Source organism: Symphalangus syndactylus, chromosome 3 (genome assembly GCF_028878055.3).
Source record: "Symphalangus syndactylus isolate Jambi chromosome 3, NHGRI_mSymSyn1-v2.1_pri, whole genome shotgun sequence".
Taxonomy (NCBI): Eukaryota; Metazoa; Chordata; class Mammalia; order Primates; family Hylobatidae; genus Symphalangus; species Symphalangus syndactylus.
The window spans coordinates 68,323,293-68,347,364 of NC_072425.2; the positions used below are offsets into that span (position 1 = coordinate 68,323,293).

Genomic DNA, 24,072 nt, shown 5'->3' on the forward strand with positions numbered 1-24,072 from the left:
TATTGATAACTGATTAATCAAGGAATAGAACAGTCTAACAGAGGGATTTAAAATAGGATTTGCAGAAGTTGATTTAAATTGCCCACACAGTTACTAATGGATCTCTAAACTAAAACTGAAAACAAGATGATAATAAAAATTTGAAATTTGCACCTACACAAGGTTAGAATAGATTTGTGTTCCTCTCCATAAAAATGCACAATTCACATTAATATAGTAACCTAAATTTGATACTTGGATGTCAGATAACTTTGTGCAATTAAATAATGTGAAACCACATATGTATTTACGAAAAACACACATTTCTTTGTTTCCAAAATGGATGATATTATATTGGGTACACTCGGCAAGCCAAGTCTTAGCTTTGTTAATGTTCTAAATACACAGAATTCCACCAGGATGTAGTTAAATCTTGAGGGAGAATTTCTAAAGCAAATCCCAGTTAAAGTCAATTTTTATTAAGTGGAACCAATTTTTAAATAAGCTCCCTTTTCTTTCCGCCTAGCTATATATCATTCCAAAATTTTACATTCGCCAACCAGTTTAACAGTAATCTGTCATTTATTAAAAAGCAAACTGGTACTAATCCTGCTACAGCTGGGTGTATATCAGATAAAAACATATCCCTCCTGGATGGAATTGGTTAAGTTTATTATGATTATAATTACTGCTTTCATTATACCTCTTCTCTCCCCTCTTGGTGAACGTATACCTTTAATATAAGGGTGGGGAAATATGTGTATGTTCACTTGTGTGTATGTACAAGCAATCTTTGCTTTCAGCAAACACTCCACATAATCCATCAGTTTTTAAATCTGGTGAATTGAAAAGGCATTTGATGATGGGAAGGAAAAATAGTGTTCAGAGTCTTCCTTCTTAGGACTAAACAGACATATGCCAATAGATGTCTATCAAATGTCTTGGTTTCCATCTGGACCCCTAAATACAATAGAGTCAGCATGGGATAAGATCCATAGTTTCAACAGAGAGTGAAGGGGCCAATGATCCTGATTTCACTGACTCTTCTTGACCATCCTTGACAATGGCTCTGTTCTGTTAGAATTCACTGGAAAGCTTTAATTGGTATTACTAAAGCCGAAGAAACTCAAAGAAAAATGACTTGAACTTCAAAGTATACTTGTAGATAAAATGACAAAGCAAACCCTATAAGCTATGCTCCTAAAATATCTACAAAAAACTGCATGATTTCTCCAGAAAAAAAGACTAAGATAAATGCCAAACCAGTGCTTGGCACATAGTGGGTATTTAAGAAATACTTCTTTTTTTTTTTTTTGAGATCTCGCTTGAGTCTCACTCTGTTGCCCAGGCTGCAGTGCAGTGGCCCAATCTCAGCTCACTGCAACATTGGCCTCCCGGGTTCAAGCGATTCTCCTGCCTCAGCCTCCTGAACAGCTGGGATTATAGGCGTGCACCACCACGCCTAACTAATTTTTGTATCTTTAGTAGAGATGGAGTTTCACCATGTTGGCCAGGATGGTCTCGAACTCTTGACTGCAAGTGATCCACCTGCCTTGGCCTTCCAGAGTGCTGTTATAACAGGCATGAGCCACTGTGCCCGGTCTTAAAAAATATTTGAGTAAAATAATAAAGGGAATACTGGTAACCTTAATATAGGCTTTTCTAACTATGAAAAAGATTCCATTTCAAGTTTTTTTCTCTTCTTCTAAAAAATGTTATTAAACACACTTGTCAGGAAATTGTGAAATGCTGTCAATATTATACACCTGCTGATGAATATCAATTGCACCAAGTGTATTAAAATCCAGTTGGGGCAAAAAAGATGATTCCAAGGCAGCTAGACTGTGCTACAGTAAGTCTTCTTATTGTGGGCTGTTTACCCTGCCCTAGCTTACCAGATTCTGTAAACCGAAGGGACTTTGGAAGCTTGCTTGCCCTTTATTTAGAACATTTATTCATCATTATACAGTGAGCTCCCCAAAGACAAGGGCTGAGTGCTATTCATCTTTCCCTACCATCTAGAAAAGTGCCTGGAATATTATAACCCCTCAGTGAATGCCTCTTCGATGCAACCAGGAATAAATGAATGAAGAAAGAAACAATCATAGAAAATTTTAGGGTCTTAGCTTCTTATTCTGACACAAACCTTGGGGTCATCTACAGCTGAAACACTGTCAACTCACTCACTTGTTTTATAAAATCATTTTCCTATTTAGGACTGACTGGGAAGATGAAGCCAAGAATGTTCCCTCAGAGAACACTTTGCTGGTCATGCCAAGGAGACAAGCCAAAGGCTCACCACGGTAAATGCAACTGTGTGAGTCTGAATGAGAGAAACTTTTAAACTGTCCTTTCCTGAGATGACATGTAAAATTTGAGTTCTGAGACCCTGGCAAAACTGACAAAGAACCTGTGAGAGAACCTATATGCCCTACTAAGAAGCCTAGGATGTTCCTTGTCAGTCATAAGGAGCAGTGATGAGTTCTAAAGAGAAAAAAAATGACAAGATTTGCCTATGAAAATACTTCATTGACTGCAGTATTCAGGCAGAATTGAAAGTTGAAGCTCAAGCTGGGAAGTTTGGAAAGTATGCTATAGTAGAAGTCTGTATGAGAGATTTGTTTCTAACTGTGAGGACAAGAAGGCAGATGGATTTCATAAGGTTTTAGGAAACAGTACATCCAAGACTTACTAGATGACTAGCATGAAGAATGGAAGAAATCTCAGGGTTAGGAAGGGAGACTGGGTGAATGGGAGTGCCATCAACAAGTGAGAGAATACATAAATGTTGATAAAAGTAACCCCTAATATTACTTCTAGTTCCAATGTTTGGACTCTAAAGGTCTAATGACTTTAGGTGAATTGCACAAAGTAATTCCGCAAATTTTAAAATGAAGTTAAATTTAAAAGCAATTCAAAAAAGTAATAAAAAGAAAAACTTCTATGTAGTTAAAGTTGAGAACCGTGGTTAAATGCATCAGTTTACTACAGGACTTCTCAGAGCCCTTAATATGCTTTTATTTATTTATTTATTTATTTTTATGTATGTATGTATGTACGTACGTATGTATGTATGTATGTATTTATTTATTTATTTTTGAGACAGAGTTTTGCTCTTGTTGCCCAGACTGGAGTGCAATGGCGCAATCTTCGCTCACTGCAAACTCCGCCTCCTGGGTTCAAGTGATTCTCCTGCCTCAGCTTCCTGAGTAGCTGGCATTACAGGTGTGGGCCACCATGCCCAGCTAATTTTTGTATTTTTAGTAGAGACAGGGTTTCACCATGTTGGCCAGGCTGGTTTTGAACTCCTGACCTCAGATGATTTGTCCACCTAGGCCTCCCAAAGTGCTGGGATTACAGGCGAGAGCCACCACGCCCAGCCTTAATATGCTTTTAAATCTTCAAAAGGAGCATCTAATAAGTAGTGTTTCTTAAGTATACTTGACAATAAAACCTCTCTACCCCCAACCCCTTTTGCCTATCATTTTATTAAATTAGTGGTTTATGCCATATACTTTAGGAAATATTATCTTTGATATTTTGCCCATTTATCTAGGCCATTCTTTTGTAATAATCTCAAGATTACATAATGACCTTCTGTAAGGGTTACTCAGCAACATGAGATTTAGAACAATAAAAATTTTATGGTATTTTGCATGATTAGTCAGTATTTGGTTTTTATTACCTTTGCCCATTTTAAATAGTGATAATGACTAAGATTCATAACATATTTAGAGACTTTACATTGTTACAGGAGCTCTGCTGAATATTTTACAGGAATTAATCATATAATCCTCACAACATTACTATAAAGCATTTACTAGCATTTAGCTTCAGTTTAATATAGAAACAAACTGATCCTCAGAGAGGCTAATTAACCCGAACATGATACAAAAGTGCTGGAATTCATATTTCCAAATCCAGGGTCTGCGTACTTTAACCACCATACTACACCATGTATGTTTATAATATTTCTAGAATACTAAGCAAAAATAATACCAGTGTGATCCTTAAGTAAATTATCTTAGTACATGCATCAAATTGGCATGGAAGTCATTTGTAAATTCATTCACTCATTCATCCTTTCTTCACTAAACCCTTGTTGAGTGCCAGATACCATTGTGGGTACTTGGGTACAGTAGAACAAGCATGGAAGAGACAATGAGATCAGTAGAAATAATCAATAGAAGGAGGTATAATAATTGCAAAGAAGGGATTCTGAAGGGCTGGAGTGCATGTGTGTTACATTGTATGTAGGGAAAACCAGCGAAGACTTTTAAAAAAACAAGTTAGATGAGAGCTTAGAGAAGCATGGAGTTTTGTATATAGGGGTCACTGTGACCTTGTCAGAAAGCAGCTTCAGTGGATTGCTGGGGTGGAGTCCTGAAGCAGTGGCTTCAAGAAATAATGGAAAAAGAAAGTTGGAGGATGGCAAGGTGGGACAACGGCTTCAGGGAATCTCATTCTAAAGGGAAAAAAAGGAGAAATGAGGCAGTATTAGGGAGGAGATAAGAAACCGAATCCAGCAGCACATCAAAGCTAATATACTATGATCAAGTTGGGATGCAGGGCTGGTTCAAGCATGCAAATCAATAAATGTGATTTACCACATAAACGTAATTCAAAGCAAAACCTACATGATTAACTCAATAGAGACAGAAAAATATTTCAATATAATCCAACATCCCTTCATAATAAAAACCCTCGGCCGGGCGCGGTGGCTCACGCTTGTAATCCCAGCACTTTGGGAGGCCGAGGCGGGCGGATCACGAGGTCAAGAGATCGAGACCACGGTGAAACCCCGTCTCTATTAAAAATACAAAAAATTAGCCGGGCGTGGTGTCGGGCGCCTGTAGTCCCAGCTACTCGGAGAGGCTGAGGCAGGAGAATGGCGTGAACCCGGGAGGCGGAGCTTGCAGTGAGCCGAGATTGCGCCACTGCACTCCAGCCTGGGCGACAGAGCGAGACTACGTCTCAGAAAAAAAAAAAAAACAAAACCCTCAACAGACTAGGCATCAAAGGAAGTTACCTCAAAATAATAAGAGCCATCTATGACAAACTCACAGCCAACAACGCACTGAACAGTCAAAAGCTGGAACCATTCCCCTTGAGAACTGAAACAAGACAGGGAATGCCCACTCTCAACACTCCTATTCAACACAGTACTGGAAGTCCTTGCCAGAGCAATCAGACAAGAGAAAGAAATAAAAAGCATCCAAATAGGAAAAGAAGTCAAACTATTTCTCTTTGCTGATGATACGATTCTAGACTTGGAAAACCCTGAAGACGCCACTGAATGGCTCCTGAAACCAATAAACAACTTCAGTGAAGCTCCAAGATATAAAACCAACGCACGAAAATCAGTAGCATTTTTATACACCAATAATGTTCAAGTTGAGAACCATATAAAGAATGCAATCCGGCCAGTGTGGTGGCCTACGCCTGTAATCCCAGCACTTGGGAGGCCAAGGCGGGCAGATCACCTGAGGTCAGGAGTTCGAGACCAACCTGGCCAACATGGTGAAACCCCATCTCTACTAAAAATACAAAAATTAGCTGGGCATGGTAGTGCACACCTGTAGTCCCAGCTACCTGGGAGTCTGAGGCAGGAGAATCATTTGAACCCCAGAGGCAGAGGTTGCAGTGAGCCAAGATCACACACGCCATTGCACTCCAGCCTGGGTGACAGAGTGAACTCCACCTCAATTTAAAAAAAAATGCAATCCACCCACAATAGCCACACACACATAATAAATACCTAAGGATGCGTCTAACCAAGGTGAAAGATGTCTACAAGAAGAATTAGAAAACACTGCTAAAAGAAATCAGAGATGACACAAACAAATAGAAAAAACACTCCATGCTCATGAATTGGAAGAATCAAAATGGCCATACTGCCCAGAGAAATCTATAGATTCAATGCTTTTCCTAACAAACTATCAATGTCATTTTTCACAGAACTAGTAAAAACTATTCTAAAATTCACATGGAACCAAAAGAGTCCAAATGGCCAAAGTGATCCTAAGCAAAGAGAACAAAGCCAGAGGCATTACATTACTTGATATAAACTATACTAAAAGCCTACAGTAACCAAAACAGCATGACATTGGTACAGAAACAGCCATGTAGACCAATAAAATATAATAGAGAATCCAGAAATAAAGCCACACGTCTACAGCAATCTGATTTTCAACAAAGTCAACCAAAAAATAGCAATAGAGAAAGGACTCCTTATTCAATAAATGGTGCTGGGATAAGTAATAGAGAAAGGACTCCCTATTCAATAAATGGTGCTGGGATAACTGGCTAGCCTTATACAGAAGAATGAAACTGGACCCCTACCTTTCACCATATACAAAAATTAACTCAGGGTGGATTAAAGATTTAAATGTAAGACCTCAAGCTATAAGAATCCTAGAGGAAAATCTAGGAAATGCCATGTTGGATATGGGTCTTGGGAAAGAATTTGTGACCAGGTTCTCAAAAGCAATTGTAACAGAAACAAAAGTTGACAAGTTGAATCTAATTAAACTAAAAAGCTTCTGCACAGCAAAAGAAATTATCAATAAACCTACAGAATGGGAGAACATATTCACAAACTACACATCCAACAAAAGCCTAATATCCAGGATCTATAAGGAACTTAAATAATTCAACAATCAAAAAACAAACAACCCCATTAACAAATGCGCAAAAGACATGAACAGACACTTCTCAATAGAGGACACACATGCAGACAACAAACATGAAAAAAATTTCCACATCACTAATCATCAGAGAAATGTAAATCAAAACCACAATGGGATACCATCTGTGGAAAGCAGTCTGGAGACTTCTCAAAGAACTTAAAACAGAGCTACCATTCAAGCTAGCAATTCCATCACTGGGTATATATCCAAAAGCAAATAAATTGTTCTACCAAAAAGACACAAGCACTCATATGTTCATTGTAGTGCTATTCACAATAGTGAAGACATGGAATCAAGCTAGGTGCCCAATCAATGGTGGATTGGATAAAGAAAATGTGGTACACATACACCATGGAATACTACACGGCCATGAAAAAGAATAAAACCACGTCCTTTGCAGCAACATGGATACAGTTGGAGGCCATTATCCTAAGCAAATTAACACAGGGACAGAAAATCAAATACTGCATGCTCTCACTTATGAGTGGGAGCTAAACATTGGGTACTCATGGACATAATGATGGGAACAACAGACACTGCAGATTGTGGGGAGGGGAGAGAGGAAGGGGCAGATGGGTTGAAAAACTATCACAGCATCACACAATTTACCCACGTAACAAACCTGCACATGTAACCCTGAACCTAAAATAAAGTTGAGATTATTTTTAAAAAGACCAAAGAGGGAGTCTCCTCTTGTTCTTTTAAGACAGGAGGATGAACAGTACAAATGGATATTGATGGTAATAATAGAGTTGAGAGAGAAATTTTGATGATAAAACAATTTTTTTGAGGCAGGTCTTTGATGGGGTGACATGGGGTAGGGTCCAGTGAACAAATGGAGGAGGTGGCCTTAGGTGGAAGATGAACAATTAATTCACCATAGTAACAGAAGAAAAACTAGAGTATGTGGCCACAGACAAAGGTGGAAGGTCAGGTGTGCCAAAAAAAATCAAAACGACAACATGTAACAGAATTTACCAGATTTCTTTGAAGCCTATGTTTTGTCTTCTTTGGCTAGGCTGAATTTCTGTTTTTTCTCCCTATAAATTGGGAGAAATAGTACCTATCTTTTGAGATCATCATGAAGATTAAATGTTATTTAAGTCCCAGAAGATGACTATAGTATAATAAACTGGATAAAATGTTAAATATTCATGTTGCTATTATTATTACTATTAATTGTATGCAGCCCAAATTATACAACTCTAACTCTTGCACTTAATTTTATAGCTCCTTAGAAGAAAGAGCACGTTGTCAACTGTGACATGGTTTGTTTAACATAGTTTCTCTAATGTAATTCTGCCACATTAATTCTAAAAGGGCTATAAATTGAATCAATTCTGATTTTGTTAAAGTCTCTGAAAACAGTGTTACATTCTTTGAGCCAAATGCTTATCTTATAGCAAACAAGTAGGGAGCATTTTGAAATTCAATATTTGCTACATTTTTTCATTAGCTTGCAGAAAGAATGGATGCAATCAATACTTGGACGCCTTGAGCAAAATGTATTTATTTCCTCTGCGAAAATCTCTCTTGATACTTCGGCTTATCTATTGCTGCCTGAACTCTCTGATGGTCTTGATGCTGCTGCCACCCTGGTCCAACACTCTCCTGGACCACTTCAATCTTCCAGTCATGCCTCTTCATCTCTCACCCCATACAGTTACTGTTTACACAGCAGTGATCTTTTAAAATTGTGTAAGGTCAGGCCACAATTCTGTTTAGTCTTTCAGGGCTTCCTATAACAGAACACAATTCACACGCCCACCATGATTTAGAAAGCCTTGCTGAGCTGGCCCCTGCCTTCCCCTCCAACACATCTCCCTTGGCCCTCTTCCTGTTCCACCTTGCCCCCAACACCTACATCAGTACTGAGTTCTGGAAATACACCTAAATCTTTCCCCACCTGGGGTTCTTTGCTCTTTCTGTTCCTTCTGCATATAATAGTTCTTCATATGATGGGCTTGTTATCATTTGTGTCTCTGTTCAAACATCACCTCCTCAAAGAGGATGTTCTGTCTTCCCTAACTAAGGCAGCTGTGCTTTCCCTCAGCAGAAATCAGTTTACTTTTATTCATACACTTACCCTCAGCTGAAATAGTCTTGATTGTTTCTATCCTTGTTTCCTGTTTTGTTGCTAGAATGTAGGAACTTTAATGTATTACATAGAAGATGCAGATGTCTTTTTCACCCCTTTATCTACAGTATATAGAAAGTGGGAGCTTGCTAAGCTTAATATGATGAATAAATAAATTCCAATCCCTACATTTTTGTAGATGATAAACCCCAATAGGCCAGAATGACTTTAGGCTGCTGCATTAGGTTTTCAGCCAGCTAATTGAAGGAATTATTTTATCAGTCATTTATTTCTTCATCCCCTAAGTAATTAAGCCAATAAATCATTTATTTCTTTGTTGTACCCTATAATCTAATATTGTATTAAGTTTTTAATTCAATTATTTTCTTTATCTTTGACAATGTGTGTGACACAAAAATGCAAATGATAATACTATCAAAGAATATAAAATTTCCTGTCTCACTTGATGCCTCATAAAAAAGATTTATTTAACATGCAAAAGAGAAATATACTGCTTAAAATATTAAATTATATATTAATAGATATTTAGAGGAACATCCTTTGGGAACATACAAACAAAATTCAGGACTACAAACATGGATAACTAGACTGAATTTATATATCCAGAGGCTATCTCACTGAAATTGAAGATATGCTTTTAAAGGCAAGTGAAATTGAAGGTTTGTAAGACATAGGAAGAACAAAATAAATGACACTACAGAGCTCAGGAAGGCTACACTGACTTGCATCATATTATTAAATTATTATTATTATTATTATTTTATTGAGACGGAGTCTTACTCTGTTGCCCAGGCTGGAGTGCAGTGGCATGATCTTGGCTCACTGCAACCTCCACCCCCTGGGTTCAAGTGATTCTCCTGCCTCAGCCTCTTGAGTAGCTGGGATTACAGGCACCCGCCACCACACCCGGCTAACTTTTGTATTTTTAGTAGACATGGGATTTTGCCATGTTGGCCAGGCTGATCTGGAACTCTTGACCTCAGGTGATCCACCCTCCTTGGCCTCCCAAAGTGTTGGGATTACAGGCATGAGCCACCATACCTGGCCTGCATCATATTATTTTTAATCTACCCCAACAGGTAACTTAATGATCAGGAACTAGGCAGTGTGGAAATGGTATAGGAGAGAAGGATGATGGACTGAGGACACATTTAAATAGTTTTATAGGAGGACATGATCTTTTCTCTGAAAAATAAAATGTATTTATTATATTTCAGGTATTATAGTAGTTGCTTTATATGCATTATCATCTCATTTTGCATTTATAACAGCTCTGTGAGTACTATTAGTGTCCTACCTTAGATGAGAAAATGGAAGCAGAGAGGTAATTTGATCTACATAAGGTTAGAGAGAAGTAAATGGCAAATATTGGACTCAATCCTAGCCTAACCTGAAAGCCTATTTGTATTAAACACATGAAAACGCTATCTTCTTGACCTCATCACATTTAAATGCATCACCACGGTTTTTCCATATTTAGATGTGCAATGCTATGAGCCAAAAAACAATTTGTTCTTATTGATAGTTATTTCTTTTGTTACTACCTCAACTCTAAAAGCAAGTGGTTTGATTTAAAACTGAATTCCTTTTTTTCCCTAAGTAAAACCTTGGAAGATCTTCAATGGAATGTTGAATTAATTATGGTATCTCTATACTCTAAAAATTTTGAAACAAATAAAATAAATGAGTTCTATTCTTAAGGGTTGCCCCAGAAAGATGCCTAGGGTAGACCGTTAGGTGCAAATAGTAATGTGCAGAGGTATATAATCTCTGTTTGCATGTTAATATGCACAAGAGTATGGAAACATGTAGCTTACACTCTTAACAGTGGTTACCCAGTTGGGTGGGGAAATCTATTAAGTTCATCTTTACACTCATTTGTGTATAATCTATACCAATAAGCATAGGTTACTTTCATAATTAATAATGAATATAAAGTAAATTTCCTCCAAATTATTTCTAAATATACTCTTCCTAATGTGTTGGAATAATTTTCTCAGGAGATTTTGTTTCTAATCTTAACCCCTTTTTACTCTTCTTTTAACTAAAGTACCACATTTTTAATTTTTTACACACTCAGCTTCCAGTTAATATTTCCACTGAATGAAAGACTCCCCAGCAAAAATAAATTTTAAAATTTTTAAATTGTTCATGTGTTCTGCTTCAGTGACATGCCTACTAGTCTGTTAGTAAAACCAGCTACTGAATATGGGGCATTCTTTATATATACATGCACAGTCATGAAGTTATGTGTATTACTAATTTAAGTATTTTCAGATTAATGAGAAAGTCCAGATTGCTCTTTACTATAAGAGCCATGTACATACAATTTTATGATTAAATATGAACAGTGCTTGGTTTACTTAATTTGAATGATCATTCTATTGAAAACATAGAGATCAATTTGTAGTCTGTGGCTTCAGTAATGAAATCACCAGATTACACAGAAATATATTCATTTGCTGTTAAGACACCTTGAAAGAAAACTTCTAGACAATGAGTTAAAATATTATCCTACGGTTTAAAAGACTCTAATACAGGAAGCTGAAAATTGACAAAGAGCTAAAAAAAGTGAATGTTTTAACCAAACCTGAACTATCATTCAGCTAGGAGTACCTATAAAATAAGTATATAATTTTATCCTCCAGTCTATTTCTGAATAATTAGAAGACAGCTTAGTTCAGTCTTCTATTAAAACCCTAACAAAAATCCCATGAAGATGTGGGCAAATCATTATTATTTTTACTCCAGTTGCAACATTACATTAATCAACAATGCCACTGTAAGTATCTGAGCTGGATATTTAACAACCCTGTGGTTAGCATCATTTGTAGTTAATTAAATTTGATTCAACAACTTTTATTGAATACTCACTAGAATTCAATGCACTGTCTAGGTTTTGCAAAGCCCATGAAGATGTGTGGAGCACAAGTGCCGCTCTCTAGGAACTCGCAATTTAGTAAGGAAGATATACCCAGAACTAACTCTGATAGAAAGCACAATATGATAAGAATTCTATGTAACACTGTAAGAATATAAAGCATAGGTAGGGGCTGTTTATAGTTAATTCTAGTTTGGGCAGTGAGAAGGCTTCTGGGGAGAGGTAAACCTTTTTTAGCTGGGGCTTGATGGTCAAACAGGATTTGGCTTACAGTGGGAGGACTTGGGGATGAGGCACGGGAGCTATGCAGGAGGAACAAGGGAAGCATTCTGTGCTGATGGATAGGAGTGGAGCACGTCCACATTATAAGGAGTAGAAGAGAGGAGGAAGAAAAGGGAGGTTAGGGCCAGATCAATAATGGCCTTAAATGAACAAGACTAACTGTATGCTTTAAATCACCCAAAGGTCCATTCACGAATAAGAAAAAGACATTACTTCCGGTGGAGCTCTCCTCCTTTCATGATTACAAAGATTAGTATCCTTACTTTTAAAATTTAATTTAAATAAGACAGGGTTTCTTAAGATCTGTAATTTGAAATAGACATTTTATTACATTAGATTATATGGTTAGTTTTTTGGGGGAGAGTGGTCAATCAATTTTTTGGTGTAATTAAGGAAAAGAACGATGCATTAAGCTGCTTGGTTGTAGCGATCAGGAGCTGGAACACAAATAATATTGTCCTGGGACAGAGGTGAGAGAAACTAGGGAAAGTATTAAAAAAGAGAGATGCCCCAAGGGGCATCACTAGGCAATCTATTTACGTTACCTAGAGAGTGTTAAATATCTTCACTCAATTTCACAGTCCTAAGAATTTATTTCTCCGAATGCAAGATTAACGTATTAACATATTTTCCTTGAAAGAATTTAAGCACTGTAACATACCTCTGTTCTCTTCAGAAGAAACTCTCTAGCTCTTAGCTCACTGGCAGAACAGAAATAACTCACAATCCCAAATGTTCACCACCTCTTTCCATTAGCCTACCTGCTGGCTCAGCCTAAGAGCTCCATCCAGTTCTCTAGACTGCAGCTGGAAACCCATAGATTCTTCATATGAGAATCATCACCCACCCACACAGTATAAGCCTCCATGCTTTTAAAACCTACCATTCTAACGCCGTTTTCAAAGGCTTGCCGGGTGAGGGGGGCTGGTCCATCCACAGTCTTGCCATCATCATCTGGGCCCCAGCTGGCGCTGTAAATGTGCACGTGCTGGGGGTTGAAGCTAACTGATTTTGCTTCAACCATGTCCGTGACATCTCCATCCAGCATTCGCACTCCTTCAACACAGAAAGGAGAACTAACTCATTACAGGGCTTCACTACACAACACTCAAAGAACAGAGTTGCAGGATTCTCGGGGGGAAGAATACATTTTTAATCAACACTTAAGTGAGCATATCTTCCCCCAGCAAAAGGATAATGTATACTTTGCAGGCAGTATCTTGGGCAGAAAGGATGCCATATTGTATATAAAAGAGCAAAACTTCAATTTTTTTTATCCATCATTTTCTTTTTCTAAGGTTCCTTTCCTTATAACAGCTGCCACAGTCTCCCCCTTCTCATCCCTCTCTTGAGTGAGTACTTGACAAAGAGACCTTCAAGCAATCCATCTCCCTTAAACTCTTTATTGAATAACTTGTGTTCATAATTGATATAAAACATTCTATCTAATCTTAGCAGTCATATACTATTTGGAAAGCTGCCAAGGTAGGATGGTCTCGTGTCCTCCATATTTAATATTAGCCCCTAATAAGATTGATGTGAACTTAATGTTTCTTTTTTTGCTAAGTTATTTATGTCAAATAATAAATAAGAATAATCTCTGTGGAGGTAACATTTCAAATAATTCTCAAAGGGTTTTAGCAATGTTTAGTTATTAATCTTCATTTAAGTATATTTCTATCAAACAGATAGGAATTTACTATTAACCCTATTTTGCAAAAAGAGACATTAAGATACTCAGAAATAAATTCTATGCCAAATGTCAGGCTTTCCTTTTTTCCTTTTATTTTGGAGGCTCATAAAAACAACCACAATCAAGCATCTAATTGTTAAGTAAACATATCTCTCCTTCAGCTTAAATTAAACACCATCACTGAAACACTGTATCATATTGGTTATCGACAAACGGGGATTAAATAATAAAACCCCACATCAAACAGGTTTAGACAGAGACTATGTGAACTGAGGTGGGAATACTGGGAGAAATAAAAATATTATTGAAGGAACTATGTCTTCTTTGTGCATTAAAAAAGTTTAACTTTTAACTATAAAACTTGCAAACAAAGAAAAATACAAAGAATGAAGAATGAACATATATATATATACATGGGCACTACTCAATAACTGTTAACATTTTGTCTCGTTTTCTTTTTTTTTTTTTTTTTGAGACAGAGTCTTGCTCTGTCGCCCAGGCTGGAGTGCAGTGGCGCAATCTTGGCTCACTGCAAGCTCCGCCTCCCGGGTTCACGCCATTCTCCTGCCTCAGCCTCTCCGAGTAGCTGGGACTACAGGCGCCCGCCACCACGCCCGGCTAATTTTTTTATATTTTTAGTAGAGACGGGGTTTCACCGTGGTCTCAATCTCCTGACCTCGTGATTCGTCCGCCTCGGCCTCCCAAAGTGCTGGGATTACAAGCGTGAGCCACCACGCCCGGCCTGTCTCATTTTCTTAATCCAAAAATATAAATATTAGATTGAACCATTTTAAATTCCATGACAGATGTGACCCTTCATCCTTTAAAATTTTTTACAGAAAATAGGGAAATAAGTTCCCACTGTCATCTAACATCTAGCCAACATTCCATTCCCCTCCATGTATCTCTAAAGACATTGCATTTGGTTGTTAATGTCTCTTGACTGTCTTTCCTCTAGACTTTTGAATTTTTAATGGAGATATGTGTTAACAGGAGAGGCGGAGAATGAAAGCTGTGAACAAGTTCCATTAAAAATTTTGGGGACGGGCGCAGTGGCTCACGCCTGTAATCCCAGCACTTTGGGAGGCCGAGGCGAGTGCATCACGAGGTCAGGAGATCCAGACCATTCTGGCTAACACGGTGAAACCCCGTCTCTACTAAAAATACAAAAAATTAGCCGGGCGTAGTGGCGGGTGCCTATATTCCCAGCTACTCGGGAGGCTGAGGCAGGAGAATGGCGTGAACCCAGGGGGCGGAGCTTGCAGTGAGCCGAGATCGCGCCACGGCATTCCAGCCTGGGGGACAGAGCGAGACTCCGTCTCAACAACAACAACAACAAAAAATTGGAAAGAAAATTGGAAAGTTTGTCCATGGTTTGTTTTGTATGAGTAAGAAACCCTACATAATGATCTCGATGTACTGCATCCTAACACTGGTTTAATTTAATTTAAATATTCAAAATTCATCTGCAAGTTTTTTAGCAAAGAAAGATGAACGACTCCATCCTCTTACTTTCTGTTGAAAAGCATAAAATGAAACTATTTTTACTGGTACAATGAGGTCTGAAATAAACACAGTAATTGCCCCAAATAAGCTCACTAGTGTTCTAAATGCCAACAGAAGAGTAGGACATAACACTTGAATTCAGTTTCTATGTCATGCACGAAAAAATGCTTGTAAATCATACTTAGAGGGTGATGTTCATTTTCTAATAGAAATTTCACAAAAAAAGAATTTTACTTTGTCAAGTTTAAAGATAAAAGGCTGCTTTTTGCTCATTTAACTCCAAGCCTTCATGCCTTGGGTATGGGAGTTAAATTTATTATTCAGAACGCTCTTGTTTTAGAACATTTTTGATTTGTTGCCATATATTCTTTTTTTTTTTTTTTTTAATAAGGTTCTGTAAGCTAGGTCATTGGTTTATCTGTGAGTTCACAAGTTCATCCCCTCGTTTTTTAAAAATTATTAAGACTTCTGGGTTTGCGCTGGAGAGTATTGATAAGAATCTGGGGCTGTGTGTCTGTGTATGTGAGAAACTATATCCTGGACCATGAGAAGGGCTGACCTGGCAGCCTCTGATCTAATTCTCTTGGGATGATGAGGGGCCTCCAGAACTCTCATCATTCTTCAGGGAATGAAGAATTTTTTTTCTTTGCCTCTTTTCTTTAGCTCTTTCATATGCATTGTGCTTAATAAATAGCAGATGCTCCCCACTAATTAATTACTGCTTAACAAACTATCATACTCATAAGAATTCAGGGGGAGAAAAAGGAAAGAAAGAGGTCAAATGCACTATGGACCGATATTCAAGGTAGTTTCAGAAAGCCTTTTCTTAGTTCTATTATTGTATACCTTAAATATTTCATGTTAGGGAATCTCTATATTTGTATTCCTATCCTAGAAAGAATTGTCATTTTTATTTTTTAGTTCCAACACTATTTCTCACTTGAAAACAAATAGTGCATTGGAAACAAGGAGGTCAACCTGGTTCCAGGAGCTTCATTCATCTTTATGACGCCCTTAGGAGACCCCTAGGGAATACCTTCAGGCATAATGATAAAATCACGAGGATCCATAGAATCTATTACAATATTTTCTTCCCATTTGTGTGTGGCTGTTGCTTACAAAGATGATTACAAATGGGAAAGTTAAGAGTTTGCATTTATCAGTGCTTAAATTTATACTGCTTTGGCTGGGTCCTTATAGTAAGTATATGTATAATTGAGTTTGTATGTATACATACCTGCATACAGATATAATCTGAATCATTCATGGAAACAGTATCACTATATTATGGGATTACAAAAGGAGATTTTTGCCATATATCATTTTAATTACAATTAAAAGGAACTTTTTAAAAGCCTAAGCCAAAGGAAAAAAAACGAAAACAAAACCAGGATTTTCCACTTTGAGAGAATTACAAAATGCTCCTTTCCATAGAGATATTATGGCCTAATGTTTATATTATTAGTTCTTTCTAACCCAGGCACCAATTGTAGCATTTTGGTACAAATGTCAATGACCCCCATCTTCACTACTAGATAACATTTTTTTCAAGTCTGTTTAAAAGAAAAGTGTTTACAATATTTTAGGGTGACTGCTTCAGAAGTCTTTAACTAAATATATTTAACAGCGCATGCTAACATGGTCATGTTGGGGCCAGCAATAGTTGAACACTATTAGGTAAAGATATGCCCAATCGTTTAACCTCCATTTAAAAAGGATTCTGAAAGCCAGTCAGCCAAAGAGCTAACTGGCGCATTTCTACATCCACGTGAGTTGGTTTCCCATACCTCCGATCTTGGCGTTGAAAGCAATTCCGACTGTGCAGTGCGAATTGTTTGCAGCGGCTGCCACTTCTCCAGCACAGCGAGTCCCGTGCCTGCAGGCAGAACACACACACTTTCTAAAGTAAGACACACCATTCTCACAAAGCCAACGCGTCACTGCCACCACTCAGAGTGGTGAAGAATGTACCCAGCTGTGGTGTTTCTGGAACTTCCTTCCCAAGTAGCACTTTGTCTTGTCCATGGCAAACTTCTAGCACTTAATTAGATTGTTTAGGATTATATTCTTGACATATTTATTTTTGATATCTTGCTTTCCCAACTGGACAATCTCCTTGAAAGCTAAAAGTTAGAAAACCTTCGTTTCTATATCCCCCAAACTTCTACTGATCCACATAGTTGTCACTGGATATATGTGCTACCAGATACTTGAAATGTGACTACTGCAACCTCATCTCAATTTTTTATTTAAGCTTAAGAACTAATACTCAAATCAATTATTAGAAAACTTAAGATGGGTATGAGAATCTGCTTTTTAAATTGTAAATTTAAATACAGATCAAGTATTTCCAATAACAATTTATTAGCAGAAACGTGATGTGCTTTAAATAAACACTGGATTTCAAAGATTTTGTATGCAAAAATGAAAAGGTAAAATATCTTATTAATTATTGTTTTATACCAGCTACATGTTAAAATATTTCATTTAATAAAATATGTTATCCACACTTATTTTACTTGTTTTTACCTTTTTACTTTTTGAAAGAAATGTGGATACTAGAAAATTCAAAAAATTATTTACCGAAAAAGCATCCTCTGTTATTTCTTGTCACAATAATTTTGTGCCTTGATCAGAGAAATCTTTTAGCTGAAAGAACTTCTAAGATCCTCTTTCAAGGATGGCAAAGAAGTTTTCAGTATAAAGCACAATTTGCTTAGAAACGGTGGCCTAAAACTGTGTGCTGAGAAGAATTCTAAAGTGTGACTGAGCCCAGAGAAAGAACACCAAGACTGACCTCTAATGTCTGTCATGCCTGCAGAAGGGGGATGTGACAGTCATTATGGTTTATCTGTCATTGCTAATGAAGTTAAATGTTCATCCCTTCTCTCATTTTTAGAGAGGAGGGCATCTAGGAGGACCAGGGATATGAAAAGGTATGTCGAGAGTAGCACAGTTAACAAAACAGTGACTAAAACTCATTTCAGTGCTTTTAATTTTATAGCACAGCTGCCTCAGACCACTACTCTCTGTGCAACTATAATCAAGTTACTGCTTACGACTGATAGGTACACGTGCAAGTTTACATAAAAGAGATATATACTGCTTTTTTCACTTAGTAATATTATGTATATCTTTCTAAATATTAATCTATATATTACTTTAATGGTTATTAATGTACAGCATAATTCCTTAAATGATATATATAAATGTTTGTGTAGTGCGTGTGTATCTGTCTATATATATACACACCATAAGCTTTTTAAAAAGTCCTCTTTTCCCAGAACTTTGCTCAGTTATTCACTAATATTAACAACAATACAAAGAACAATCTTGAGTACAGATATCATTTTATGCCTTGGGACGAATTCCTAGAAGTAGAATTACTGGATCAAAGAGTAGAGAGTATGTTGTCAAATTGTTAACAGTACAAAAAAGTAATATAACCAAAACTCATAAAAGTTGCAAGATTGAAACAATTACTACACAATGAAAACTATAAAAAACGGATCAAAGAAATTGAAGAAAACACAAACAAATGAAAAGACGTTCCATGCTCCTGGACTGAAAGAATTAGTATTGTTAAAATGTTCATACTACCCAAAGCAACCTACAGATTCAATGCAATCCCTATCAAAATACCAATGACATTCTTCACAGAAATGGAAAAAAAAGTCCTAAAATTCATATGAAACCACAAAAGATTCCAAATAGCCAAAACAATCCCAAGCAAAATAACAAAGCTGCAGACTTTAAAATATACTAAAAGTTGTAGAAACCAAAACAGCATAAAAACAGACACACAGACCAATAGAACAGAATAGAGAACACAGAAATAAATCTATGCATATTCAGCCAACTGACTTCTGACAAAGGTGTCAAGAACATATACTAGGGAAAGAATAGGCTCTTCCATAAATAATGCTGGGAAATCTGGATATCCATATATAAAAGAATGAAACTATTACCCCCCACCCCCGTCCACCTTGCACCCTATATGGGAATCAAATTAAAACGTAAGATCTGAAACTATGAAACTACTAGAAGGAACAATATTGAAGAAATGCTTTGGGACATTGGTCTCAGCAGAGATTTTTTTGAGTAACACCTCAAAAGCTCAGGCAACAAAAGCAAAAATAAATACATGTGATTATATAAAGCTAAAAACCTTCTGCAAAGCAAAGGAATCAATTAACAGAGTGAAAAGACAACTCACATAACGAGAGAAAATACTGGCAAACTCTCTGTCTGACCAGGGATTAATAAACTGAATGTATAAGTAACTAAATAGCAAAAAGCCAAGTAATCCAATTTTAAAATGGACAAATGATTTGAATACACATTTCACAAAAGAAGACATATAATTGGACTACGGGTATGTGAAAACGCTCAACATCACTAATCATCTGGGAAATGCAAATCGGAGCCACCATGAGGTATCTTACCCTGGTTAAGGTGACTATTATCAAAAAGACAGAAAATAACAAATGCTGTAAAAAACGGATCAAAGAAATGATCGGATCAGAGAGTGCAGTGAAAAGAGAACACTGGTGGGAATGTAAATTAGTATAGCCACTACAGAAAACAGTATGGCGGGTCCTGTAAAACCTAAAAATAGATCTAGCTTATCATCCAGCAATCCCATGGCTGCGTATATGTCCAAAATAAAGGAAGTCAGCCTATTGAAAAGATATCTGCACACTTATGTTTACTGCAGCACTATTCACAATAGCCAAGATAAGTGTCCATCAACAGATGAATGAATAAGAAAATGTGGTATATGTACACAATGGAATATTAGCCGTAAAACAGAGTGAAATCCTGGCCAGATGCAGTGGCTCATGCCTGTAATCCCAACACTTTGGGAGGTCAAGTCAGGAGGATTACTTGAGCCCAGGAGTTCAAAGCCAGCCTAGGCAAGATGGGGAGACTGCGTCTCTACAAAAATAAAAAAGAAATTAGCCAGTAGCCAGGTGTGGTGGTGCACACCTGTCGTCCTACATACTCAGGAGTCTGAGGTGGGAGAATCACTTAAGCCTGGGAGATCAAGGCTGCAGTGAACCATGATCATGCCACTGTACTCCAGGCTGGCTGACAGAGCAAGACCCTGTCTCAAAAAAAAAAAAGAAAAAAAATTAAATCCTGACATTCTCAGCATGGATGGAACCGGAGGTCATTATGTTAAGTGACATCAGCCAGGAGCAGAAAGACAAATATCGCATGTTCTTACCCATATGTGAAAGCTAAAAAAGCTGATCACGAAGGTGGAGTAGAACGATGGTTAACAGAAGCTGGGAAGGGTAGGACAGTGTGGGGGATGAGGAGGCGTTGGGTAATAGGTACAAAAATACAGTTAGATAGAAGGAATAAGGTCTAGTGTTCAATAGCACAATAGAATGATAATAGTTAACATAGCTTATTGTATATTTCAAAATAGCTAGAAGAGAAGATTTGGAATATTACCCACTGAAAGAAGATAAATATTGAAGGCAATGGGTAACCTAGTTACCCTTATTTGATCATTATACATTGCATGCATATATTGAAACACCATATATAACCCATAAATATGTACAATTAGTATGTATCAATCAAAAATTTTTAACAAGAAAATAGTACTATAAAAAATTAAATTTTGCGCATGGCAAACAAAAAGGCCATAAGCCAAGCTGAATGACGTATGGAGAAAATACCTGGATAAACCCTGTGTACACACAACCCTGCATATGAGTTTTTCAATCTCTTTCATCCTTGACAATTCTACATGAAAATTGTTATCTCATTGTTTCCCTCCTCCTGCCCATGATATTTGATGTTGAACATGTTTCAAATATTTATTAGCTATTTCCACTTCTTGCTTTGTAAATAACCTCTTCAATGCCCTTTGCCCAAATTTCTTAATTTCTTTCCTGTCATATCTGTCACAGATGTTTCCAAATTTGATATTTGGAACATACAATCTTATTTAGATCAATTTTGGGTTGTCATACACAATTTCATTTTTTTTTTAAGAGATGGGCTCTACAGGTGTGCACCACCACAGTAGGCTAATTTTTAAATTTTCTTGTAGAGATAGGGTCTCACTATGTTACTCAGGCTAATCTCCAATTTCTGGCCTCAAGTGAATCTCACATCTTAGCCTCCCAAACCAATGGGATTACAGACTATCTTTAATTTTAATGTACTCGTAATTATCTTCCCATTCTGGCATTTGGTTATATCATTTTAATCATCAAAAAATGATCAATTTAAAACACTTTTCAAAAATTTTAAAGATCGATACATAAGAGATGTACACATTTTCAGTGTACATGTGATAATTTAATACATTCACATAATTTGTAAAGATCAATTCAATGTAATTGGGACATCTATCACCTTAAATATTTGTCTTTTCTTTATGTTAGAAACATTTGAATTATTCTTTTCGATAATTTGAGATATACAATAGATTATTGTACACTATAATCAATTGTAAACTATGATCAATTTTTAAAAGAAAAATTACTTATTTTGGAAACTCCAAGCTCAACTATTAATTTTCCCCCAAACCTAGCAATTATTACCTATAATCCTTCATTGGGCTTCATAAGTTATTTTTATTCCAATGTGTAATTCCTTTAATGAGACTACTGTTCTTACAGTTCATTGTATCTATTATTAATTAATGCCCAGTGCTACTGAACCACAAGGGCCTCTACTTTGAAATTCAGCTCTGGTTTATTATTTGGCCCATGCGTTACTTGTAAGTATGTTTTGATATTTTTAAATACATGTGGGTAATTAGTTATCTTTTGATATGAATAATAATCTGATTAACTTGCGATACAATAATATTGCTTCTATGAACCAATTCTTTGGATTTTGTGAGATTTACCCAATGGCCAAGTTTGTGATCAATGTTAATAAATGTTCCATGTGTTTGAAAATGATGTATATTCTCCAATTATTCTTTATGTGTCCATCATATCAAGCTTATTTTACTGTTGGTTTGTTAATATGCTTTGTAGTTTTATCAATTTTGTTTTACTTAGAATGGAATTATTAATCTTTCTAATGGAACACACCATTTATAAATATGTAGTAACACTGCTCTTGCAGTTAAAAAAAGATATTTAGTGACTAATTTGTATACATATATTTTTTACTTTCAAATACTCTATGCTCATATTAGTTATATCTCTTATTCTAACTTGGTCTTTTTTGAAACTAGACTTTCAATGAGTCTTTAACTAGAGAGTAAGACCATTTATAGTAACTGTGTTTATTGATATATTCATGTTCATTTCTGTAACCTTTTCCCCTATACCAGCTTGGTTGTTATGTATTCTGTTATTTAGTGGCAATCTTAGGTATTTAATCACAAATACCTGGCAACAAAGTCTAACGTTATCAGTCCTCTTTTTCCAAACAATACAGACTTTAGACTGATTTAACTCTGATTACTCATCTTTTATACCCATGTACAAGCTTCTTATGATTACAGTGATACCCTGTATTTTAGACTTTAGACTGATTTAACTCTGATTACTCATCTTTTATACCCATGTACAAGCTTCTTATGATTATAGTGATACCCTGTATTTTTTAACCCTAGAAATTAATTAGTTACTAATTTGAACAGTGTTTGTCTAGATTTACAAATACAATTGACCCCTGAACAGCACAGAACTTCTTGGGTCCACTTATATATGGATTTTCTTCCACCCCTCTCACCCCTGAGACTGCAAGACCAACCCTTCCTCTTCCTCCTCAGCCTATTCAATATGAAGGCAATGAGGATGCAGACCTTTATGATGATCCATTTCCACTTAATGAATACCCAAATAATTTTCCTTTATGATTCTCTTAATAACATTTTCCTTTCTCTAGCTTGTTTAATTGTAAGAATATAGTATATAATACATGTAACATACAAAATATGCGTTAATTGGTTATTTTTATCAATAAGGCTTCCAGTCAACAGCAAGCTATTAGTAGTTAAGTTTGGGAGAAGTTAAAAGATACATGCAGATTTTCAGCTGCATGGAATGGAGTCAACATGCCCAATTCCTGAGTTGTTCAAGGGTCAAGTGTACATTCTTTGCTCTGTTTCTTTTTGTAGCTCATACTTCCCTCTTGGATCATTGATTTCTTTCTGAAGAACATTTCATAAATATCTGGGCATTTATTCTACAAATGTGAAAAGATCTTTCAGAGAGTCTTTTGGCTCTTGAAAGTCTTCAGAAAATAACTTTTTACTTTTCTTAAAAAATGATTGCACTGGGTACAGAGTTCTAGAGTAAGCCCACTTCAAAAGTGTCATTCCACTGTCTTCTAGCTTGCATTGTTTCTGGTAAGAAATCAGGTATTTGGGCAGTCTATTTTTCTCTGGATACTTTTCTATTTGACTTTTTTTATCCTGTAGGATAAAAAATTTGAAACATTTATAATTTTTTAGAATTTAAAAAATTTCTTTCTAGGAATTCTTAAACCTGTAGTTGTAACGTCTAATTCCTCAGAATTTTCAGCTATACTCTCTAAAAATTGCCTTTCTTTCTCTAGTTCCTTTTTTCAAAGTCCTTTGACAAACCTGACAAAAACAAGAAATGGGGAAAGGATTCCCTATTTAATAAATGGTGCTGGGAAAACTGGCTAGCCAAATGTAGAAAGCTGAAACTGCATCCTTTCCTTACACCTCATACAAAAATTAATTCAAGATGGATTAAAGACTTAAATGCTAGGCCTAAAACCATAAAAACCCTAGAAGAAAACCAAGGCAATACCATTCGGGACATAGGCATGGGCAAGGACTTCATGACTAAAACACCAAAAGCAATGGCAACAAAAGCCAAATTGACAAATGGGATCTAACTAAACTAAAGAGCTTCTGCACAGCAGAAGAAACTATCATCAGAGTGGACAGGCAACCTACAAAATGGGAGAAAATTTTTGCAATCTACTC

At 36.5% G+C, this 24,072-nt stretch overlaps 1 protein-coding gene across 3 annotated transcripts in view; it reads right to left on the bottom strand.

The window, feature by feature from the left end:
* PCSK5 (proprotein convertase subtilisin/kexin type 5) overlaps positions 1-24,072 on the bottom strand; it is a 471,035-nt gene that overhangs the window by 272,053 nt on the left and 174,910 nt on the right. For all 3 annotated transcript variants that reach the window (XM_055272213.1, XM_055272212.1, XM_055272214.1), the window contains exons 6-7: positions 16,916-17,004; positions 12,813-12,985 (exon numbers count right to left, since the gene is read on the bottom strand). In XM_055272213.1, the coding sequence (XP_055128188.1) occupies positions 12,813-12,985; positions 16,916-17,004 (262 nt within the window). The remainder of the gene's footprint in view (positions 1-12,812; positions 12,986-16,915; positions 17,005-24,072) is intronic.